This window comes from Pelobates fuscus, chromosome 3, assembly GCF_036172605.1.
Source record: "Pelobates fuscus isolate aPelFus1 chromosome 3, aPelFus1.pri, whole genome shotgun sequence".
NCBI classification, from domain to species: domain Eukaryota; kingdom Metazoa; phylum Chordata; class Amphibia; order Anura; family Pelobatidae; genus Pelobates; species Pelobates fuscus.
The window spans coordinates 353,290,598-353,311,903 of NC_086319.1; the positions used below are offsets into that span (position 1 = coordinate 353,290,598).

The 21,306-nt window shown below is 42.4% G+C and overlaps 1 protein-coding gene across 1 annotated transcript; it reads right to left on the minus strand.

Moving 5' to 3' along the window:
- Nucleotides 1-1,158: 1,158 nt before the first annotated feature.
- LOC134601262 (lysozyme C-1-like) lies at nt 1,159-9,547 on the minus strand. The gene is made up of 4 exons (XM_063445732.1): nt 9,396-9,547; nt 5,481-5,639; nt 1,559-1,637; nt 1,159-1,390 (listed from the first exon to the last, which is right to left on the minus strand). Exons 1-4 carry the CDS (start codon nt 9,532-9,534, stop codon nt 1,330-1,332), a joined length of 438 nt encoding a protein of 145 aa, XP_063301802.1. The 5' UTR covers nt 9,535-9,547; the 3' UTR covers nt 1,159-1,329.
- Nucleotides 9,548-21,306: the final 11,759 nt, after the last annotated feature.

Sequence of the window (21,306 nt, forward strand, 5' to 3'; positions counted from 1 at the left end):
TGAGGCCGAGGGGCTGCTTGGCTGCGGATCTGTGTCCGCCATTACGGGAGGGGTCGTCGCGGCCTCTTCCCCGCGATCGGTATTTTCTTTAATATAGCGGGTCAATGCTCCCGATTTCGTGGAAGGAGTTTTCCCTGGGTGTCCGTGAGTTGCACCTTGCTTCTTTTGGTTGCCCATTTCGTATATTAGTCTCCGATTGTAATGGATTGAGGCCCGGGTCCTCAGGAGCTAGTTCAGCATGCGTCCATTAGGCTCCGCAGTCGGCCACGCCCTTTAAGGCATGTTTCTATGATTGTAGAGACCATTTTGGAGTGTTTGTGGTTCCTGATTGTCAGGTACTAATCATCAATGTCGTCTGGCTAACCCTCTATTGACTATTTTGCAATGCTGTCTGTGCAACCAAAACACATGCAGGCCAAAGGAACTGAGATTTTTATTTACGAGGACATAAACTTTGCACACAAGTACCTGGAAAGTCCTGAAAGGGAAGTATTGTCTAATGCCGCAGGTTTTCAAATAGCCCTCTCGACAATTGGGGCGGTCAAGGAGCAATGTGGCGAAAATCCAGCAACACATGCAAGTACCAATAACTATATGAAACTAGTACATTATTATTATTATTATTATTATTATTGCCATTTATATAGCGCCAACAGATTCCGTAGCGCTTTGAATTCTCTATGAATTCTTACATTATTAAATAACGTTGTAAATGTAGGGTTTAATGAAAAAGAATTAGGTAGCACAACACCTATAAAACTCTTTATGTAATAGACACTCTTGTAGCACTGATATAACAGGAATGATTTTGTTGCCAGTCCTTGAAAAAAAATATTAATAAATTGACAAGATAAAGTGTAATAAAGCTTGATTTTATTTTAAGCAAAAAGAGATAGAAAGTATGATCAATTAGACAAATGTTTCCAGAAACAATCTAGCTGAGGAGGGGAGTAGCACCAATTGTAGTTAAGAACTCAAACAGTTCTAAAACAGTTTAACTATCCAATGATGGATTCCAGGGCACTGTAGCGATTATGGTGTTTGACTTGATCGTTTAAGAAACAGTTGTATGACATAAGCAATGTTTGCACCCTCTCTCTCCCTCCACCCCCCTCCTATTTTCTGAGTTTCCATGGCTAAATTTATCAATAAATGCTGAACTTTACAAGAACCCATTGTCTCGCCAAGGGTGCTAATTGAAGTTTTTTGTGTGGCTTTCCAGTCATTCTAGACATGGTAACCATGCGTTTCTTTTCTTTGAATAATAATAAGCAGGAGTAAATTATAAGCAGATTATATGCTCTTTTGAATTTCTTGACAGTCTTGACTTTAGCATCCAGCAGTAAATTGACTCAAATTTCTTCCCTTGCAGTGGTTTCTCCAAGCAACCCTAAAAATGAAAAGAATCACAATTTGGATCAAAATATGTCATTCTATGAATAGTCCTCCCAATATCATATACACAAAGAGGGACACAAATTTTAGTGGTAATAAAGGTAACTATTTTTTTTTTAGAAATTTGTTTTTATTGAAAATAAAGAATAAAACAAGGTCTTACCAAGCTGATATGCCATTGGGATCTCTCACAACTCTCTTAGCACATTCAATGTCATCATAGATGTTATCATTCAAAAGACCTGGTTGATAGAACAAAATATTTGATTGTTTTAAAAACAAAAGTAAAGACTTAAAAGGAATCTATCATTACTGTAAGAAATTAAGAAGTTTGCAGACTTTAATCTCATTAGGTGATTTATTAACAGAACACTTAATCTGCTGGGTCAGTGAGCCAAATACACAATTGTAAAAACCAAAGAAAAACATGTTACTTGCGCTCTATCCTTTATCCCTATGTATTTTTAAAACAAATGGAGGTCTTTTAGTTACCTCCAATGGCCATGAGAGGATTGAGCCCACCTGCCACATCAAGGCAGACCCCCCCTAGGTGGGTCCTAACTCCAACCATTCACCTTGCTTCCTTGAGCCTCTGGCAAAAATCTCTAATGAGACAGAAAGGGGTATTTTTTATATACACCCCTACACATTATTAACCCTTAATAGGGAACACATGGGATGGGCGGCTGCATTGTAACAAGGCTGAGTAATACAAAAATTGGATACAAATGCAGAAAGAAAAGTCCTGCGCTCAACTCCCATCACTACTGGGCGGCTGCAATGACTACAGTACACATCAGCCCCAATACATAGTAAAAACCAAAGAAAAACATGTTACTTGCGCTCTATCCTTTATCCCTATGTATTTTTAAAACAAATGGAGGTCTTTTAGTTATTACTCAGCCTTGTTACAATGCAGCCGCCCATCCCATGTGTTCCCTATTAAGGGTTAATAATGTGTAGGGGTGTATATAAAAAATACCCCTTTCTGTCTCATTAGAGATTTTTGCCAGAGGCTCAAGGAAGCAAGGTGAATAGTTGGAGTTAGGACCCACCTAGGGGGGGTCTGCCTTGATGTGGCAGGTGGGCTCAATCCTCTCATGGCCATTGGAGGTAACTAAAAGACCTCCATTTGTTTTAAAAATACATAGGGATAAAGGATAGAGCGCAAGTAACATGTTTTTCTTTGGTTTTTACTATGTATTGGGGCTGATGTGTACTGTAGTCATTGCAGCCGCCCAGTAGTGATGGGAGTTGAGCGCAGGACTTTTCTTTCTGCATTTGTATCCAATTTTTGTATTACTCAGCCTTGTTACAATGCAGCCGCCCATCCCATGTGTTCCCTATTAAGGGTTAATAATGTGTAGGGGTGTATATAAAAAATACCCCTTTCTGTCTCATTAGAGATTTTTGCCAGAGGCTCAAGGAAGCAAGGTGAATGGTTGGAGTTAGGACCCACCTAGGGGGGGTCTGCCTTGATGTGGCAGGTGGGCTCAATCCTCTCATGGCCATTGGAGGTAACTAAAAGACCTCCATTTGTTTTAAAAATACATAGGGATAAAGGATAGAGCGCAAGTAACATGTTTTTCTTTGGTTTTTACTATGTATTGGGGCTGATGTGTACTGTAGTCATTGCAGCCGCCCAGTAGTGATGGGAGTTGAGCGCAGGACTTTTCTTTCTGCATTTGTATCCAATTTTTGTATTACTCAGCCTTGTTACAATGCAGCCGCCCATCCCATGTGTTCCCTATTAAGGGTTAATAATGTGTAGGGGTGTATATAAAAAATACCCCTTTCTGTCTCATTAGAGATTTTTGCCAGAGGCTCAATGAAGCAAGGTGAATGGTTGGAGTTAGGACCCACCTAGGGGGGGTCTGCCTTGATGTGGCAGGTGGGCTCAATCCTCTCATGGCCATTGGAGGTAACTAAAAGACCTCCATTTGTTTTAAAAATACATAGGGATAAAGGATAGAGCGCAAGTAACATGTTTTTCTTTGGTTTTTACTATGTATTGGGGCTGATGTGTACTGTAGTCATTGCAGCCGCCCAGTAGTGATGGGAGTTGAGCGCAGGACTTTTCTTTCTGCATTTGTATCCAATTTTTGTATTACTCAGCCTTGTTACAATGCAGCCGCCCATCCCATGTGTTCCCTATTAAGGGTTAATAATGTGTAGGGGTGTATATAAAAAATACCCCTTTCTGTCTCATTAGAGATTTTTGCCAGAGGCTCAAGGAAGCAAGGTGAATGGTTGGAGTTAGGACCCACCTAGGGGGGGTCTGCCTTGATGTGGCAGGTGGGCTCAATCCTCTCATGGCCATTGGAGGTAACTAAAAGACCTCCATTTGTTTTAAAAATACATAGGGATAAAGGATAGAGCGCAAGTAACATGTTTTTCTTTGGTTTTTACTATGTATTGGGGCTGATGTGTACTGTAGTCATTGCAGCCGCCCAGTAGTGATGGGAGTTGAGCGCAGGACTTTTCTTTCTGCATTTGTACACAATTGTAAAAAACTGCTCCTTCAATCCTACCATGCAGGAATGCCTCCATATGGCTGGTGCTGAATAAACTCTGGGGATCAACTGGACACATTCTCACACCAAGCCCTGACCAAGGGATAGCCTGAATCAACTACTCAATGGATCGGAACTGTGCCACAACCTGGTGAATCTTTGATTGGGTGTTGCTCGGTCCCTATACCTTCCTTGCACCATTTTTGGTATGTACTAACCATTGCATATCGAAAACACCCCACAAGACGTGTCATCAGTATCTGGCCTTTGTCAAGGTCACTCAGATATTTTCTCTTGCCCATTTGTCCAGCTTCCAATACATGATTTTCACAAAATATCTATTTACTTGCTGCCTAATATATCCCACCCGTTGACAGGTTTCATTGTAACAATTTAATCAATGTTGTCCACTTCACCTGTCAATGGTTTAATGTTGTGGCTGATGTAATTACCCACAGCACTATGCATTGGAATTGTCCTGTTTTTGCCCTCTGGTGTATCACTTTTAGGGACAGCAAAGACAAATCACCCACAATTGCAATGCAAGCATGTCATTTAATAAATGTGCAATGTCAGATGAGAAATGGCCCTCTATAATAAGTAACTCAGAGAGCAATGTCGCAACCTACCCTCGATATTCTTTCAAATGAACAAAGTAACTCACAGACCTAAACAGACACCAGAATAGATAACAGAAAGCTTGATTCTACTGATGTGGACCTAGCAACATTTTGGACCAAAACAGGACCTTTGTCAAGATCCATGATATATTTGGGGCATTAAATGCACTTGCATTTTGCTAATCAAACACAGTGCATTTTTCCCATGCAAATGCACTCCAGTAGAGCTCTGCACATGTCCATTTGGGGTGTTTGTCATTGGTGAAGACAAAGCATGCGCCTTCTTATTAAGCTCCTCTACCTTTAAATGCACAAATCCCAGTCCAGCACTGCTGGGGACAATGTTGCTGGCGACCTAAAACTGCATAAAGTTCTATTGGAACTAATTAAAAACGTGAAAGACCATTAAATCTAATAACTGTATTAATTCTCCAGATTTCAATCAAGAAGATTGATGATAACAATGACTAAAACTTGGATTTTTGGGTGCTTCTGCAAAGCAATGGAAACTCATGATACTGCCAAGAAACTCAAATTGATGCAACTGGAGCTGTTATTTTTCTCTCACTACTACAGGGGACTTGAGGCTAAAAATTAAAGAAATCTGTAGCTTTTCAGTAACTCACTCCAGGAGTGATTACAACTCCCCTGCCCAGCGAGGTACAGTTTTGTTTGTTTACCTAGAAGATGAACATAATAAGAGATTGTATATACAATTTGATAATAAATCAGATTATTGGAGAAAAAAATGAAAATAATCCAACACTGTGAATTTGTCTTTATAAAGGAAATAAAAGATTTTGAATATAATTGTTGGAATAATCATATAGTATACAGAGAGGGAAGCATAGTAAAAATTATAATCAAAATAGAATAAAAATACCGCTCATTGTAATGAATATCATTTTCTATTTAAAATCAAATATGGTATATAACATATCAGAATACCCACTTTGACAACTTATACGACATGCGTTTTTGCCTCCTGACGTCTTCCCATCGTTACACCACCATTTGCTGTTGATCTGAAAGATTCCATAATCGCGACTTGGGCCATTGTTGTTTACTGCTGCAGTATTGTAGTTACTTTCATACCTGGCAAGGCATATCCCTGTTTGAAAAAACCAAACAAACCTCACAGTTAAGAAAATGTATTTCAAAATAAATACAGAAGCAATAAGTCCATGAGGAACTGTTTTCATTTTTTACTTTGTGGTCACAAATACAAGCAGTTGTTCTATTCTTGTGCAAAATCAATTTGTGCTGGTTTTTCCAAATCAAATTCCTTTTAATATACACCAAAATAATTGATCCACCCGGGGTTCACCAGTGGAATCTTATTTATTAAAGTAGACTCCACAAATCAATTGCAGATGGATTAATTAATTTGGGTGTGGATTAAAAGCAATTTAATTTGGATGAACCAGCTCAAGCTAATTTTTGCACAAATCTAGTTGTTACTGTTAATTCTTAATGTTTGAATGTTTCACCTAGAACTGGACATATAGGTCATTCTACCATTGATCAATAAAGTATTACATAGAGTGGTGATATAGAAATAATACTGCCCATATTGATCCATTTGACAGGAATTACCATTGGCCAGGTACACAGGGTTGAGTTTTAATGTGTGTTTGTGTCAGGGCAATATCCTGAGAATAGGGACACATGGGGGTAGGTTTGAGTTTGGGAAAGGGGCCATGACAGATTTATGGGGAACTGCCTTTATAAGCTTTACGGTCCCCTATCATGTCTAAGTCAGCCTGAGCTTATTGGGGTCACGGGATGACTAGGAAATCCAGGTTGGTCTACACAGACCAGACTTCCACAGATTAATCGATTGGGAGGGGATCCATGCACTTGACTGGGCCAAACCTGGAAACTCTGTGGAACTGCAGAGCGTACAGGAACTTTTACACAACCAGACAAAAATGTAATCAGAGGTAGTTCGGACCCCCTGTGACAGATCACGGCTTTTAGATTTTGTTAGTTAGGGCACTCTGGTGCTAAATGTCCTGGGATACCACATATGTTGGGTTTGGTGATGATTATAAGTACATTTTGGGAGATTTTTCATTAATATGCCCTGTTGTCTGGAGGTTGATTAGATCAGCGGTACTTGATCTAGTTATCTCCCAGACACATGTGCATTTGAACCAAAAAAATTGTCTTTATTTTCACCTTTATCAAGTTTAAGCTGATGTTTGGATGAGCTGCTATGATCACTGAAGGTGTCCTGCTGGCAAAGTTGGGATATTAAGGGATATATTTAACTGAGTACCAAGCTCCATTACAATCCCAAAGTCCCTATTTTCCCATGCTACTTGCATATATTTGTATTAAACTAAAACAGTTTCATTTTGAATAATAATAATCCTCAGTAAAAATATAGGTTTTGGCTATGGGCTGCTGAGCCCATTATAAAACTTGTCGTCATCCTCCCCTCTGTTGCATTAGCAACAGGTAACTCAAGGTCAGAAACAACCTAGGTCTAGTACATGGTAAACCAGAACTGGAACATTTTGAGTTCAGGAAAGTAGCCAGGTCTGGTACATAGAGAGGCCAGAAACTCAAGGTCAGGGCTAGGCAAGTGAGTAACAGGATAATCAGGAACAAACTACAATGCACTTACAGGCTATTGAAAACCATGAAAGAGACAGGGACCAAAGAAGACAAGGGTTTATCTAGGTTCAGGCCCTTGCAAAAGGTTTGCATAATTTGTGCAAAACAAGATGACAACAAAAACATATAAAAAGGCACATAGGTCGCTGCTCTTGTTAATTCAAAGCCAGAATAATGTGACAGCAACCTGGTACTGTGAACATGTCTGTATTTACTCTTCTGATTTACATTCTGTATATCATGAATTTTCTACTTTCGCTACTGGATATAGTCAACTTTCACTTATTGCAGTCTGTTTCGACTGAAACACATATAAATGTAGCAGACTAATACTTGTATATGGAAATTTGAAAGGAGCGATGGACTGTTACAGCTGATGATTTTGGGGCCTGAACTGTGGTCAGAATGTACACTGTGTGTACATTCCACATGATACAAGTGAGGACGTGAGGGATTGTTTGTCATGCTGAGGTGCAAATCTTATTATTTTTGTATTTTTATGGATTCATATAGGCTTGGATCATGCTATTTGATTAGCTATGCTCTGAACAGAGGAGCCTGCTTTAAGAAATTATTATTAGACTGTATGCTTATTAAACTAAGAAAATCATTATTAATCGCAACAAAGAAACACTATGTTGTGTAGCACTTTGTGCATTAGGGGAACACTTTGAAGAGTGTGGACTGGATCAATGGATGACTGCAAGTTTTAGATTTTGTCTGGGCATTAGGATGTCCCTTAAATAATTTTCTTAATTTATCTTGGAGCAGAAAAAGCTGATGAAATGCATACATGGTGGAATTGTATACCGATAAGGAGAGCCTGGGATCGATTTCTGGCAGAAATTAGTAGATTACTGGGTATTACATACAACTGGACACCAGAGATATTATTGTTTAAAATTACCGCAATTAACAAACGATAAGAAATATTTTTTGATTCATGCACTGATGGCCTTTAAGACTTCTATCGCTAGAAACTGGAAAAAGACAACAATAGATACATGGCAATGAATCAAGGAAGCTATTAGAAATCAATGGAAAATGGAAAGAGGGATAGCCTCTAATTTCTGTATTAGTACTCAGAAATATAAAATATGGGATAAATGGGTTAAGATCCTTGAAAGACCCTCTTAGGAATGAGAGATCAAACTAATGTATCGCTAAGCATAACTGTAAATTGCATTAATGGGAATTATATATCCAGATTTAGGGAAATATTTAAATCCACAAACAAGTTGTATGGAAATAGAAGAGATAAATATATGTATGTATGTTTATATGTTGTTGGTGTGGTCAACACGCATAGATGAGATTTGTATAATCATTTTGTGTATGTGTCTTTTCAAATCCTTTAAATGTGTTTTTTGTACTGAAATAGAAAAAAACTAATAAACTATTAAATTAAAAAAGAAATTATTTTCCTAATGTTTTGTCTATTCATCATGAACCACCACGTTATGACTTTCACAGGGATGTAATAGCTAAAGCCAATGCTTTTAAATTTTTAAGAGCTTTTGCCGTGCAACTCTCGATTGAACGTTCGCACTTCCTACATTCAGAAAACTTACTGGTTATCCAGATCTCCAGCAGAATCTTCATGCAGCCATTCTTGCTTTGATAAGCCTTAGGCATGGATGGCATTCACCGTGTTCAGACCATCTATGCTTCTCTAGGAGAAGCATTCCGCAACTGAATGTGCCTTGGGGACTGGTTTGGAAAGCACAGCTCTAGTGACTGCCTGATTGACAACACTTGGAGGCATCCTTAGTGACAAATGTAAATATTGCCATTTCTCCTTAATAGCTATGCTTACATATGTCAAAGTTCTTGGACGGGGGATTCTTTTCACAGCATTAAGACTTGTCTAATATATTTGGGGGGCGGGGGGAGGGGGAAGCTATACTACTACAGCTATAATCACTGAAGTTACTCTGGAGAGCTATAAACATTGAGGGAAAGGGAACCTCTGGCAGTGATACTCTGGTGATCTGTCACATGTATTCATTAGTTAGGCCAAAAAGCCACAGGTCTGTCTTAGGCAGACACAGGGCTAGTATATCTCCATAACTGTAACAACGTTTTTTATTAAGCAGTCAATACTTGCTAAAGTACCTATCTCTACTTTTAGCATGTAGTGACAGGAATCTTTGCAAATAGCAGCCACCAAAGTAGTGACACAAGAAGCATGCAATAGCAAATCGAGCTGTAAGTGTTATTCTTTTGCAGTCTTTATATTACATACAATCAGCAGCACTGTATCCGTGGTAACCAGCCAGCCCGGTCTGTTTGAAAATCCTGAACAGTTCACATTTGCTGTATACTTTTCCTTGTGCCAATCCAATAAGGCCAATAAGGAGACCCACGAACACAGTCAGCTTCATGATTCAGTTCTTGAAAGAATCCAAATGATTTAAAAAAAATCTATTTATCAAGAGAAAAAGAAGAAAAAAAATATATAGTAAATTAGAATTTTATATATATATATATATCACAAAATAACAGGTGTTTTAAGTATCAAGTAGTACTATTCTACTGGAATAACGTTATATGTTAAATGACCAGGTTCTTCTTCTTTAGGTTTTAGGTTAGTGCTCGATATAATTTCATTTAGCATTTGTTTAAAGAGAAGGGAGTGCAGTATTTGAAAAAGCAGAAGATGGTTCTGAGAGTGAGAGATACCCTGGTTTAGGGGACTTGCCAGGCAATGGAGAAATTAAGAAAAGCAGAATAAAATCAAACTTTGGTTAACCATTCAGTTAAACTACACATATAAGAAATGACATTTAAAACATATATTTTAAATAAGATATTTGAACATGCAAATTTAACACAAGTCACTATCAATTTTATTCCCAAATTACTGGGGGTACCTCAAGGAGGTTAATAGTATTAAGTATAATGGTTGACATGAGGGTTGTTAAAGATTACAACATCAATAAACACTTGGTAATAGGTTTAAGAGGTTAAATATTTTACATAATGGAAGTCTCTAATATCACATTTAAGGACAAAGGTATGCCATATCATTCATGTATTATAAATAAAAACTTAACCTTGATAATTCTAAATGGAAGATCTAATAGTGATAAAATGGGATGGCACGAGGTCATAACAGAAATTTGAATTCTGCTTCCACAAGAGATTTATTTGTGGTATATGTTTGGTACAAATGTAATGTTAGTTGTGGGTAATTCTTGTACTAGGATAGCTACACGGGGCTGGGGAAGTTCGATAAAGCTAAGTTTTTATCTATTAATGCCCAGGGTTTTAATTCTCCACTCAAAAAAGCATACTTGTATCAAACTTTATGTCAAAACAAAGTTGATATTGCCTATATCCAGGAGACTCATTGGATAAAGCCTGCCTGAGAATTATGAAAATTTTCAAAATTCCATTTAGTATTTCAAGCGAATATACAGGGAGTGCAGAATTATTAGGCAAGTTGTATTTTTGAGGATTAATTTTATTATTGAACAACAACCATGTTCTCAATGAACCCAAAAAACTCATTAATATCAAAGCTGAATATTTTTGGAAGTAGTTTTTAGTTTGTTTTTAGTTTTAGCTATTTTAGGGGGATATCTGTGTGTGCAGGTGACTATTACTGTGCATAATTATTAGGCAACTTAACAAAAAACAAATATATACCCATTTCAATTATTTATTTTTACCAGTGAAACCAATATAACATCTCAACATTCACAAATATACATTTCTGACATTCAAAAACAAAACAAAAACAAATCAGTGACCAATATAGCCACCTTTCTTTGCAAGGACACTCAAAAGCCTGCCATCCATGGATTCTGTCACCGCCTCCCAGACACTGTTCAGAGAGGTGTACTGTTTTCCCTCCTTGTAAATCTCACATTTGATGATGGACCACAGGTTCTCAATGGGGTTCAGATCAGGTGAACAAGGAGGCCGTGTCATTAGATTTTCTTCTTTTATACCCTTTCTTGCCAGCCACGATGTGGAGTACTTGGACGCGTGTGATGGAGCATTGTCCTGCATGAAAATCATGTTTTTCTTGAAGGATGCAGACTTCTTCCTGTACCACTGCTTGAAGAAGGTGTCTTCCAGAAACTGGCAGTAGGACTGGGAGTTGAGCTTGACTCCATCCTCAACCTGAAAAGGCCCCACAAGCTCATCTTTGATGATACCAGCCCAAACCAGTACTCCACCTCCACCTTGCTGGCGTCTGAGTCGGACTGGAGCTCTCTGCCCTTTACCAATCCAGCCACGGGCCCATCCATCTGGCCCATCAAGACTCACTCTCATTTCATCAGTCCATAAAACCTTAGAAAAATCAGTCTTGAGATATTTCTTGGCCCAGTCTTGACGTTTCAGCTTGTGTGTCTTGTTCAGTAGTGGTCGTCTTTCAGCCTTTCTTACCTTGGCCATGTCTCTGAGTATTGCACACCTTGTGCTTTTGGGCACTCCAGTGATGTTGCAGCTCTGAAATATGGGCAAACTGGTGGCAAGTGGCATCTTGGCAGCTGCACGCTTGACTTTTCTCAGTTCATGGGCAGTTATTTTGCGCTTTGGTTTTTCCACACGCTTCTTGCGACCCTGTTGACTATTTTGAATGAAACGCTTGATTGTTCGATGATCACGCTTCAGAAGCTTTGCAATTTTAAGAGTGCTGCATCCCTCTGCAAGATATCTCACTATTTTTGACTTTCTGAGCCTGTCAAGTCCTTCTTTTGACCCATTTTGCCAAAGGAAAGGAAGTTGCCTAATAATTATGCACACCTGATATAGGGTGTTGATGTCATTAGACCACACCCCTTCTCATTACAGAGATGCACATCACCTAATATGCTTAATTGGTAGTAGGCTTTCAAGCCTATACAGCTTGGAGTAAGACAACATGCATAAAGAGGATGATGTGGTCAAAATACTCATTTGCCTAATAATTCTACACTCCCTGTAAATAGAAAAGAAAAGGTGAGTAGCTATATAAATTTCTAATAAACTAAAATTTGAGCCAATTCTCAAGGAGATAGATACTAATAGAAGATGTAGATGGGTATCTACACCAAAGGACCGCTTCCTAGCTTGAACAGGGGACTAACCGCAGCACTTCTGCCCACAGTCGCTGTGGCTTGCCTGGGGCCCTGGAACCACTCTCTCCTGGAGCCGAATGGGGAACTCGCACTGGCAACTCCCAGGCACTGGACGACACTCAATCTTAGGAGCTCTAGTCCTGGAACCGCTCCCTCCTGGAGCCGAATGGGAAATTTGCTCTAGACACCCCCAGGCACAGGGCGACACTCAGTCCTGAGAGCTCTAGTCCTTACAAGGACTTTCCCGTTTAATCCTCCACACTGGAACAGTGATTAAATAATAGCCCTTTCCCCTCCCAGTAACCAGACGACACATAGTTCTGGGAGTACAAGCTGGAAAAACATTTAATGGCAGCCACTACTGGTCTTATATGCATGTCCCCATGCAAGGGGTTTCTCCTTACATATTTCAGGGGCATTCCCCACTGGACCTGAGAGAAGACTGCAGAAAAGTACATACATAATTACATTATCTCTCAGGTCCAGGACATACATTACTCAAACACCCCAAAACACATAATTAACAGTATGGTACCCCCATAAATACTATATCCCTGGATAGCTTGGATCTGAGCGCCCAACATATCCAAAATGTGCTCAGATCCCACGAATATAGTTGAAATGCCACCAAGTTATAGTTTTGACCGACCGCACATGAGGCGCCTGCCCAAAAGAGTTCCACGGATTCAGTCTGTGCAATTGGTCTCTTTTGAGGATACCAAAAGTTACAAAATATCGAACGGATATGTTCGTCTGAAGGTTAGTCGTGTGCCCCTCGTTCGAGAGTTTACATCTACCGAACGTCGCTCTCGGGAATCCAATAAAACTGAACATGTGTGGGGATGGAAGTCTCAGCGGTGTTCGCGCCGTTGAGTGGCCGATTTTAGTTCCATACACTCAACGACCAAACACAGCTGGCCCCGTTCGTGAAGTAAAAATGGCCACCACCTCATGTTCGACCATACGTACAACGGCCACTTAGCCGAACACTTAGAACGCTGGGAATTGCAGTTTTCGAAAAAGTGCCAAAGAGGTCAGCCAAGTCAATGAGCGGCACACAAATGTTCTGGGTGGTCTATCCATTCGGTAGATAGTTCTGTATATGAACTGTTCAGTCTGTATGGGGACGGCTCGTATACCGAACCGAATAAACTAAAACAATAATCCATGGACAGGGGATCTGTCACAGAAGGTATCTAATTTCAGTTTGTAAAATTAATGATCTAATATATACATTGGTTAATATCTATAGTCCCAATCAAACACCGATCACATTTCTTCAAAAACTAATAAAAAGAATAAATCAAATTCTACAAGGAATATTAATTATGGGGGAGTGTGCAGGATGAAAAATTGGATCGAAACCGCCCCTTTTTTTCATCTAGGGATTTAAACCCAAGACAGCATATCCCATGGATAAAAAACTCTCTGTATGATGTTTGGAGAGTACATCATCCTAATGAGAGGGATTATATGTTTTTTTCTAAAGTCCATTTTTCTTATTCAAGAATTGATTTGTTTATTACTAAGGTCTATTCGTTGGATAGAATCACTTCCTCAATAATTGGCCCCAGATCATGCCCATATCTCCTTAACAGTTAAAAATAATGTTGAACATGCTTCTAAATCAAACTGGAGATTAAATGATATCTTATGTTCTCATAACTAACAAACAGAAGATTTGATTAAACAAAACAAAAAACTTTGCTGACATTAACAACAACGGGAAAATGGCTCCCTATGTCGTTTGGTGTACTTTCAAATGCTATATGCGTGGATTATTTATCAAATTAGTATCTTATCTTTAAAAAAAAAAGAATGGAAAACCTCTTTCAGATTTGTATATACAACTGGCTATGCAGGAAAAAATAAATAAACAGAACCCAAGTGTAAATATCTCTAATAACTTTCTAAATCTCCAAAACCAAATGAAGGGCTACAACAACAAATGGAAATCAATTTAGATAAATTAAAACAAAATTGGTATCTAAATAATAGTAAAACTGGTAAATTATTAACAGATAAATTAAAATTTAAAAAGAAAAGTGAACCTATTAACAAATATAAACTCTGTAATAAAACTGTAATCTCTCCAAAACAAATTGGGGAGGCATCTAAGAATTACTATGAAAGGGACACTATAGTCACCTGAACAACTTTAGCTTAATGAAGCAGTTTTGGTGTATAGAACATGCCCCTGCAGCCTCACTGCTCAATCCTCTGCCATTTAGGAGTTAAATCCCTTTGTTTATGAACCCTAGTCACACCTCCCTGCATGTGACTTGCACAGCCTTCCATAAACACTTCCTGTAAAGAGAGCCCTATTTAGGCTTTCTTTATTGCAAGTTCTGTTTAATTAAGATTTTCTTATCCCCTGCTATGTTAATAGCTTGCTAGACCCTGCAAGAGCCTCCTGTATGTGATTAAAGTTCAATTTAGAGATTGAGATACAATTATTTAAGGTAAATCACATCTGTTTGAAAGTGAAACCAGTTTTTTTTTTCATGCAGGCTCGGTCAATCATAGCCGGGGAGGTGTGGCTAGGGCTGCATAAACAGAAACAAAGTGATTTAACTCCTAAATGACAGTGAATTGAGCAGTGAAATTGCAGTGGAATGATCTATACACTAAAACTGCTTTATTTAGCTAAAGTAATTTAGGTGACTCTAGTGTTCCTTGAATCTCTATACAATTTGAGGGAAAATGTAGATGTATATCATAAAGAATCTCTAAAAAATGTTCTTCAAGGGGGCGTGGCCTAGCAGCCGACTAAGATGGCAGCTTAACGAGCGAGCTCCCGCGCATCCACGCACAATCCCGCATCTGCAACAAGCATCGCAACCCCAAACAGCTACCTACATGCCCAACACAGGCACCGGAGTCACCCCACGCAGGAAGAAACGAGGGGACCCGCACGAATCATCGCCCACAGTGGCCGACATGTTCGCGGCCTCGCGGTCCACCCAGGCCGCCCAAGATGGCCGCCGGACGGGTGCACGAAGCTCCCAAACCCACTCTCCCTCCGCTGATGCGGACGGGAGACACCCGGACCGCGGCAGCGGAGACACCGCACAAATCCTGCAACAGATAAAGGAAGTTAAGACATACTTGGCGGGCGAAATAACCCGCAGCACGCTGGACATTAAAGCCGAGATCCAGGCCCTGGGCGCCCGCACAGCGGAACTGGAGCAGCGCATGGAGGGGCTCGTACAAGGCCATAACTCTGTCATACAGCACTCCACCTCCCTAAACCATCACCTGCTGGAACTGGAAATGCAAGTGGAGGATCTCTCCAACCGCTCCAGACGGAACAATCTTCGCATCAGGGGCTGGCCAGAAGCACCACAAGAAGGCCCTATTGCACCCCTTCTAGAGGCGTACTTTAGTGAAATGCTGCCGGATATACCAAAGGCCCAGTGGGCGATGGATCGGGCGCACAGGGCTCTGCGGGCCCGGCGCCTAAACGCTGACGTGCCAAGAGACATTATAATATGTTTCCATTACTACGCCACTAAAGAGGCCCTCCTGCGACACAACAGACACCATGAATTCACTTACAAGGGCAAACCCATCTCCCTTTATCAAGATCTAGCCCCCAGCACACTACAGCGACGGCGGGAGTGGAGGCCATTAACAGACATCTTACGGCAGCATGAGATCCGCTTTACCTGGGGCCATCCATTTAAAATAGTAGCATTCAAAGCCGGAAAAACGCTCACGCTATCACCAGGAGGAGACCCGCGCAAATTCCTGCAAGACCTGGACATCGCTCCCCCGCGAGACTTTGCCTTACCGGGACCGGTTAGGCAGGCCCTCACACCTCTCCCACGAGACTGGTACACGGTTTCACTACGAGCTGATCAGGAGAACTAACAGCTGCAGCTAACATCTCTAACCCTGTGGGGGCTCCCACAGGACTTAAGACTGCAATATCTGCAAGATGGACAGCTAAGTTTTCCCAATAGAAATGACGTACCAAGCCTTATCATTTGGGGGGACAACAGGTCACTGGCAATGAGGCGGGGGGGTTTGGGAGGGGGGGAGGGGGAAGAGTGACTCAGAGGGAACAATGTGATGTATAATGCTATATCTGATGTCCTGATGAAATACTGGAGTACATGCATTGATGTCTTCTAGGCCGGGGGGGTTTGGGAGGGGGGGAGGGGGAAGAGTGACTCAGAGGGAACAATGTGATGTATAATGCTATATCTGATGTCCTGATGAAATACTGGAGTACATGCATTGATGTCTTCTAGGCCCGGGGGGTTAAACACCCAGACACCAACCGCCTCCGCGGCAGCACGCGGACATGCAGCTAATGCGCATGAGGCCCAAGACAGGCCCTTGATACCTGGCGGGGACAGGGGAGTCATGGAACACACCTAACACACGAAGGCATAGCGAGACAGGCACTGCCGAGAAGGGGAGGAGGGGGCTGCAAGGGAAAACCCCCCCTAAAAAAAAATAAAAAATAAAAAAAAAAAAAAAAAAAATACCAGGGGACCCAAGACAAGACCGAGGCCTACTCCTCCACATGACGCCCAGAGGACCCTGCACCCCAGCAGACCTTAGAGATCCTATACTAGGCAAAATACGAAACACAAACAACAAGGGGAGACCTCTGCTATACGGCAGGAGAAACACAGCCACTATATACGGAGCTCCTAATACAGCATAACCCCTACCAACCCATGAAATCACCTCAGACTAGGGGATTTGACTCTACGTTAGTTGCCTACCACACCACAGTGGAAAGCGCAGGGAGATCACCTGACCCGAGGGGTGAACTTTTATACGCCACTCGGAGGGGGTGAGCACCCCCACCTTAATCTGGCACAGGTTAAGACCAGATTATTACTGTATGTTTATTTCACTTGTTTATATATATGTTTATTTCTATGTTTTTTGAAGATGAGGTTTCTAGATACTCACCTTTTATTCCTTTCTCTTTTACAATCTCTTATGACAAGTACCGATCTCCAACTTACACGCTCTACCTGGATGCCGCCCGCGTCCCACGGGGAGGGGGCCCCCATGATTAACGCAACTCACTGGGCACTCCACGATACTCGGAGAACCAGAGGTCCCGCAATCTCAACTGCACTACTTATGCCACCACATGGCTCTTAAGGTACTATCGTTTAATGTTAAAGGCCTCAACTCCCCTAACAAACGAAGGATGTTAGCAAGGGACCTAAAATCCAAGAAAATAGACATAGCACTGATTCAGGAGACGCACCTCCCCAGGTCGGCGCCCACCAAACTGACTGACAGAACCTACACGACAGTACACGAGGCTCGTACACAACGCAAAAGAGCAGGGGTGGCGATCCTCCTCCATAAAAATTGTCCATTACACATCACCACCACCCAAGCAGATCCAGAGGGCAGATTTATATACATAGGGGGCACACTATACACCACCAAGGTACACATCATAAATGTCTATGCACCCAATGAACCGGACCAGATATTTTGGACGAGCCTGGAGATGTTGGTGGCGGGGGCAGGGGGGGGAATTCTCCTTGTGGGCGGTGACTTCAACGCGGTGCCATGCCCGGCAATAGACAGAAGCTCGAAACCGGGCACCGTGAGATCGCAGGGCAGAGGGAGCCAAGACAAGCTATTACACACATTTTTAACTCACACAGGCCTCCTAGACGCATGGCGGATGCAACACCCGACTACTTCCGACTACACATTTTACTCCACACCACACAACACTTATTCCAGAATAGATAACATATTCCTCAATGGGGCAGGGATGGCTAAAGCCCTTCACACGGACATAAACAGCATCACATGGTCAGACCATGCTGACATAACACTAACCCTCAGCAACCTTAGATATAACTCCAACTGGGCCTGGAAACTAAATACTAGCCTCCTAAGGGACACCACCACACAAATCACAACCCGACAGGCTATCACAGAATATTTTGAACTTAATACAACCCCCGAAGCAGACCCCACCACGGTTTGGGCAGCACATAAAGCAGTCTTGCGAGGACACTTTATAAAAATAGCCACCCAAAAAAAGCGAGCTAACACAAAACACCTGCTCGAACTACAGTCAGCTCTACGCAAAACGGAGCAACAACACAAAGCCAACCCGACAGACTCGAAACTTAGGGAACTAAACGCACTCAGACACTCGATCAGAGACATCACACTGGAGGCGGTATCGCACTCAATACTGTGGTCAAAACAATTATTTTACGAGAAGGCAAATAAAACAGATACACTCCTGGCCAGGGTGCTTCGCCCGCGGCTTCGCGGTAAGGCCATAACGAAATTACGCACGCCAACCAATGAACTAGCTCAGACGCCTGATACTATTAATGAAGTATTCACGTCATACTTCTCCGGCCTCTACAACCATGCCACCCACCTCCAGGCCACCAACACGTCATATATGGCGAGCATACATCAATTTCTCTCCGAACTAGACATTCACAAAGTGAATGGAGCGGAGGCAGCCTCTCTGAGAGAACCGATTACACAGACCGAAGTGGAGGCAGCTATAGCATCCCTGAAAGGTAATAAGGCACCAGGGCCGGACGGATATGACATTAGTTATTATAAGCAATTCAACGAGACACTAGCCCCCCCTCTCACAGCCCTCAGCAACCACTTTATGCAGGGTGGGACTCCCGACAGAGACATGGCAACGGCAAACGTGGTACTCCTGCCAAAACCCGGAAAGGACGACACACTAGCCCCTAGTTACAGGCCAATTTCACTTATAAACACCGACCTCAAGATATTCGCAAAAATTTTAGCATCCAGACTCACTTCCCTACTCCCACGCCTAATTCATCCAGACCAGGTGGGCTTTATACCAGGCCGCCAACTATATGAAAACACATGCAGGGGAGTAAGCACGCTATGGCATATGGGGGAATCCGGGACACCTTCTCTAGCGCTATCACTGGACGCGGAGAAGGCCTTCGATAGAGTACTGTGGCCATACCTGTTTGGGCTTCTTCGGTTTCAGGGGTTCCCAGAATCATTCGTAACAGCGATACAAGCACTTTATACTGACCTGAGGGCACAAATAGTCATAACGGGGGCACGAAAAACACCTTTCTCACTAGGGAACGGAACCAGACAGGGATGTCCCCTATCCCCTTTACTGTTCGCCCTATCCTTGGAACCCCTCCTGCAGGCTATTCGACAACACCCACACATCAAAGGCATTGAGATCAAGGGAACACCATTCACGGTCTCGGCGTACGCCGATGACGTCCTGCTAACGCTTCAGGAACCCATGGCCTCCCTCCACCATTTAACGCTCTTACTGGAGCGATTTGGCAATATCGCCGGGTACAAAATCAACTATTCCAAATCGGTCGCCATGCCCTTCCACTTAGGACCCTCAGACGTAACACAAATACACAACACATATCACTTAAAGATCGCGACCGATGAGTTCATGTACCTAGGCGTCCGCCTCACTGCTAATACAACCAACCTATACGCCCGCAACTACACACCCCTCATTCGAACCCTCATCACAGAACTGGAACAGTGGGCGGACAGACCCATCTCCTGGCTAGGGCGCATAAACTCCATAAAAATGAATGTGCTGCCGAGGCTACTGTTCCTCTTTCAGGCACTCCCGATACAGGTAACTCGGGGGAACCTGACAAGCATGCAACGGGCGATCGACGCCTTCATCTGGCAGAATAAACGCCCGAGAATAGCACGCGCCCTCATGTATCGACCAAAACCCAGGGGGGGATTAGGACTACCTAATATTCACACATACTATTTAGCAGCACAACTTACCCAAATCATACAATGGCACTCACCCCCTGACAGGAGACGATGGGTGGACATGGAGTCCCTAATGACGGATCAAGATCTCCCACAATTCTTCATATGGACGCCAAAATCACAAAGAACCATACTGCGTACCATGAACCCGGCCATACTCAACTCCATACAAATATGGGACCAAACCAACAAGAAATTCACCCTAAGCTCACACCCGTCCCCAATGACACCAGTTCTTAGAAATAGGGCATTCCCCCCAGGGCTGAGGGCCCAAGACTATAAAGGGATAGAGGCCACAGGGCTACAACGCTACACCCACTTATATGTGAACCATAACATAGTTACATACGAGCACCTAAGCACCAAAGCCACTTTACGAACAAGAGACTATTTTAGATATATGCAAATCCGAGACTTCGCACTAACACCCGAAGTACGGAAGGCTGCCCTGACACCACTGACCTTTTTTGAAAAATTGTGCTACACTGAAACCACCCAAACTAAACTTATCACACTACTATATGACCATCTCAATGGGGCTCTAGACAGGAGGGGCACGCTACGATACACTGACCAATGGGAAGCCGACCTGGGGGAGGTACTGGAGGGAACGGAGTGGCAAGATATATGGGAGGCATGCACCAAAACCACTATATGCGTAACACTTCAGGAACAGTCCTATAAAACAATGTTTAGATGGTACATGACACCAGTGAAACAAAAACACATGGGACTAAGCCCCACAGACGACTGCTGGCATCTGTGTGGAGAAAGGGGCACCTACATACACATGTGGTGGGAGTGCCCGAGGGTCACAGCATACTGGCACAGCATAGTAGAGCTTAGCTCACAAATTATGCAAAAACGACTGACGCTGGATCCGTGGGCGTGCCTGCTATCCAGACCTACAGAGGGCCTCCTCAGACACGAACAAAAACTCCTAAATATGATATACCTAGCAGCCCGAAGGGCCTTAGCACAACAATGGTCATGCCCGGACCCTCCGCAGATCTCTTTGGTTAAGACAAAGTTGCGAGACAACTACTTAATGGATAAATTAACCGCCCAGGTGCGAAACGCTGTAACAAAGTTCTACAAGGTGTGGGATCTGTGGGAGCAGTTTGACACCTAACCACAACCCGGGACGTGGGGCGGCATCCACAAGCTAAATAGCTGTAACAGTGATTGGGATTCCCCCATCAACAACGGACACACCGGAACCCGAACGGGTGGTAGCGGCACCACTTCAGGACGGGTTCCTGGTCAAAACCAGGGCATAGGGCGCAGCCAGAAGAGAATGGCAAC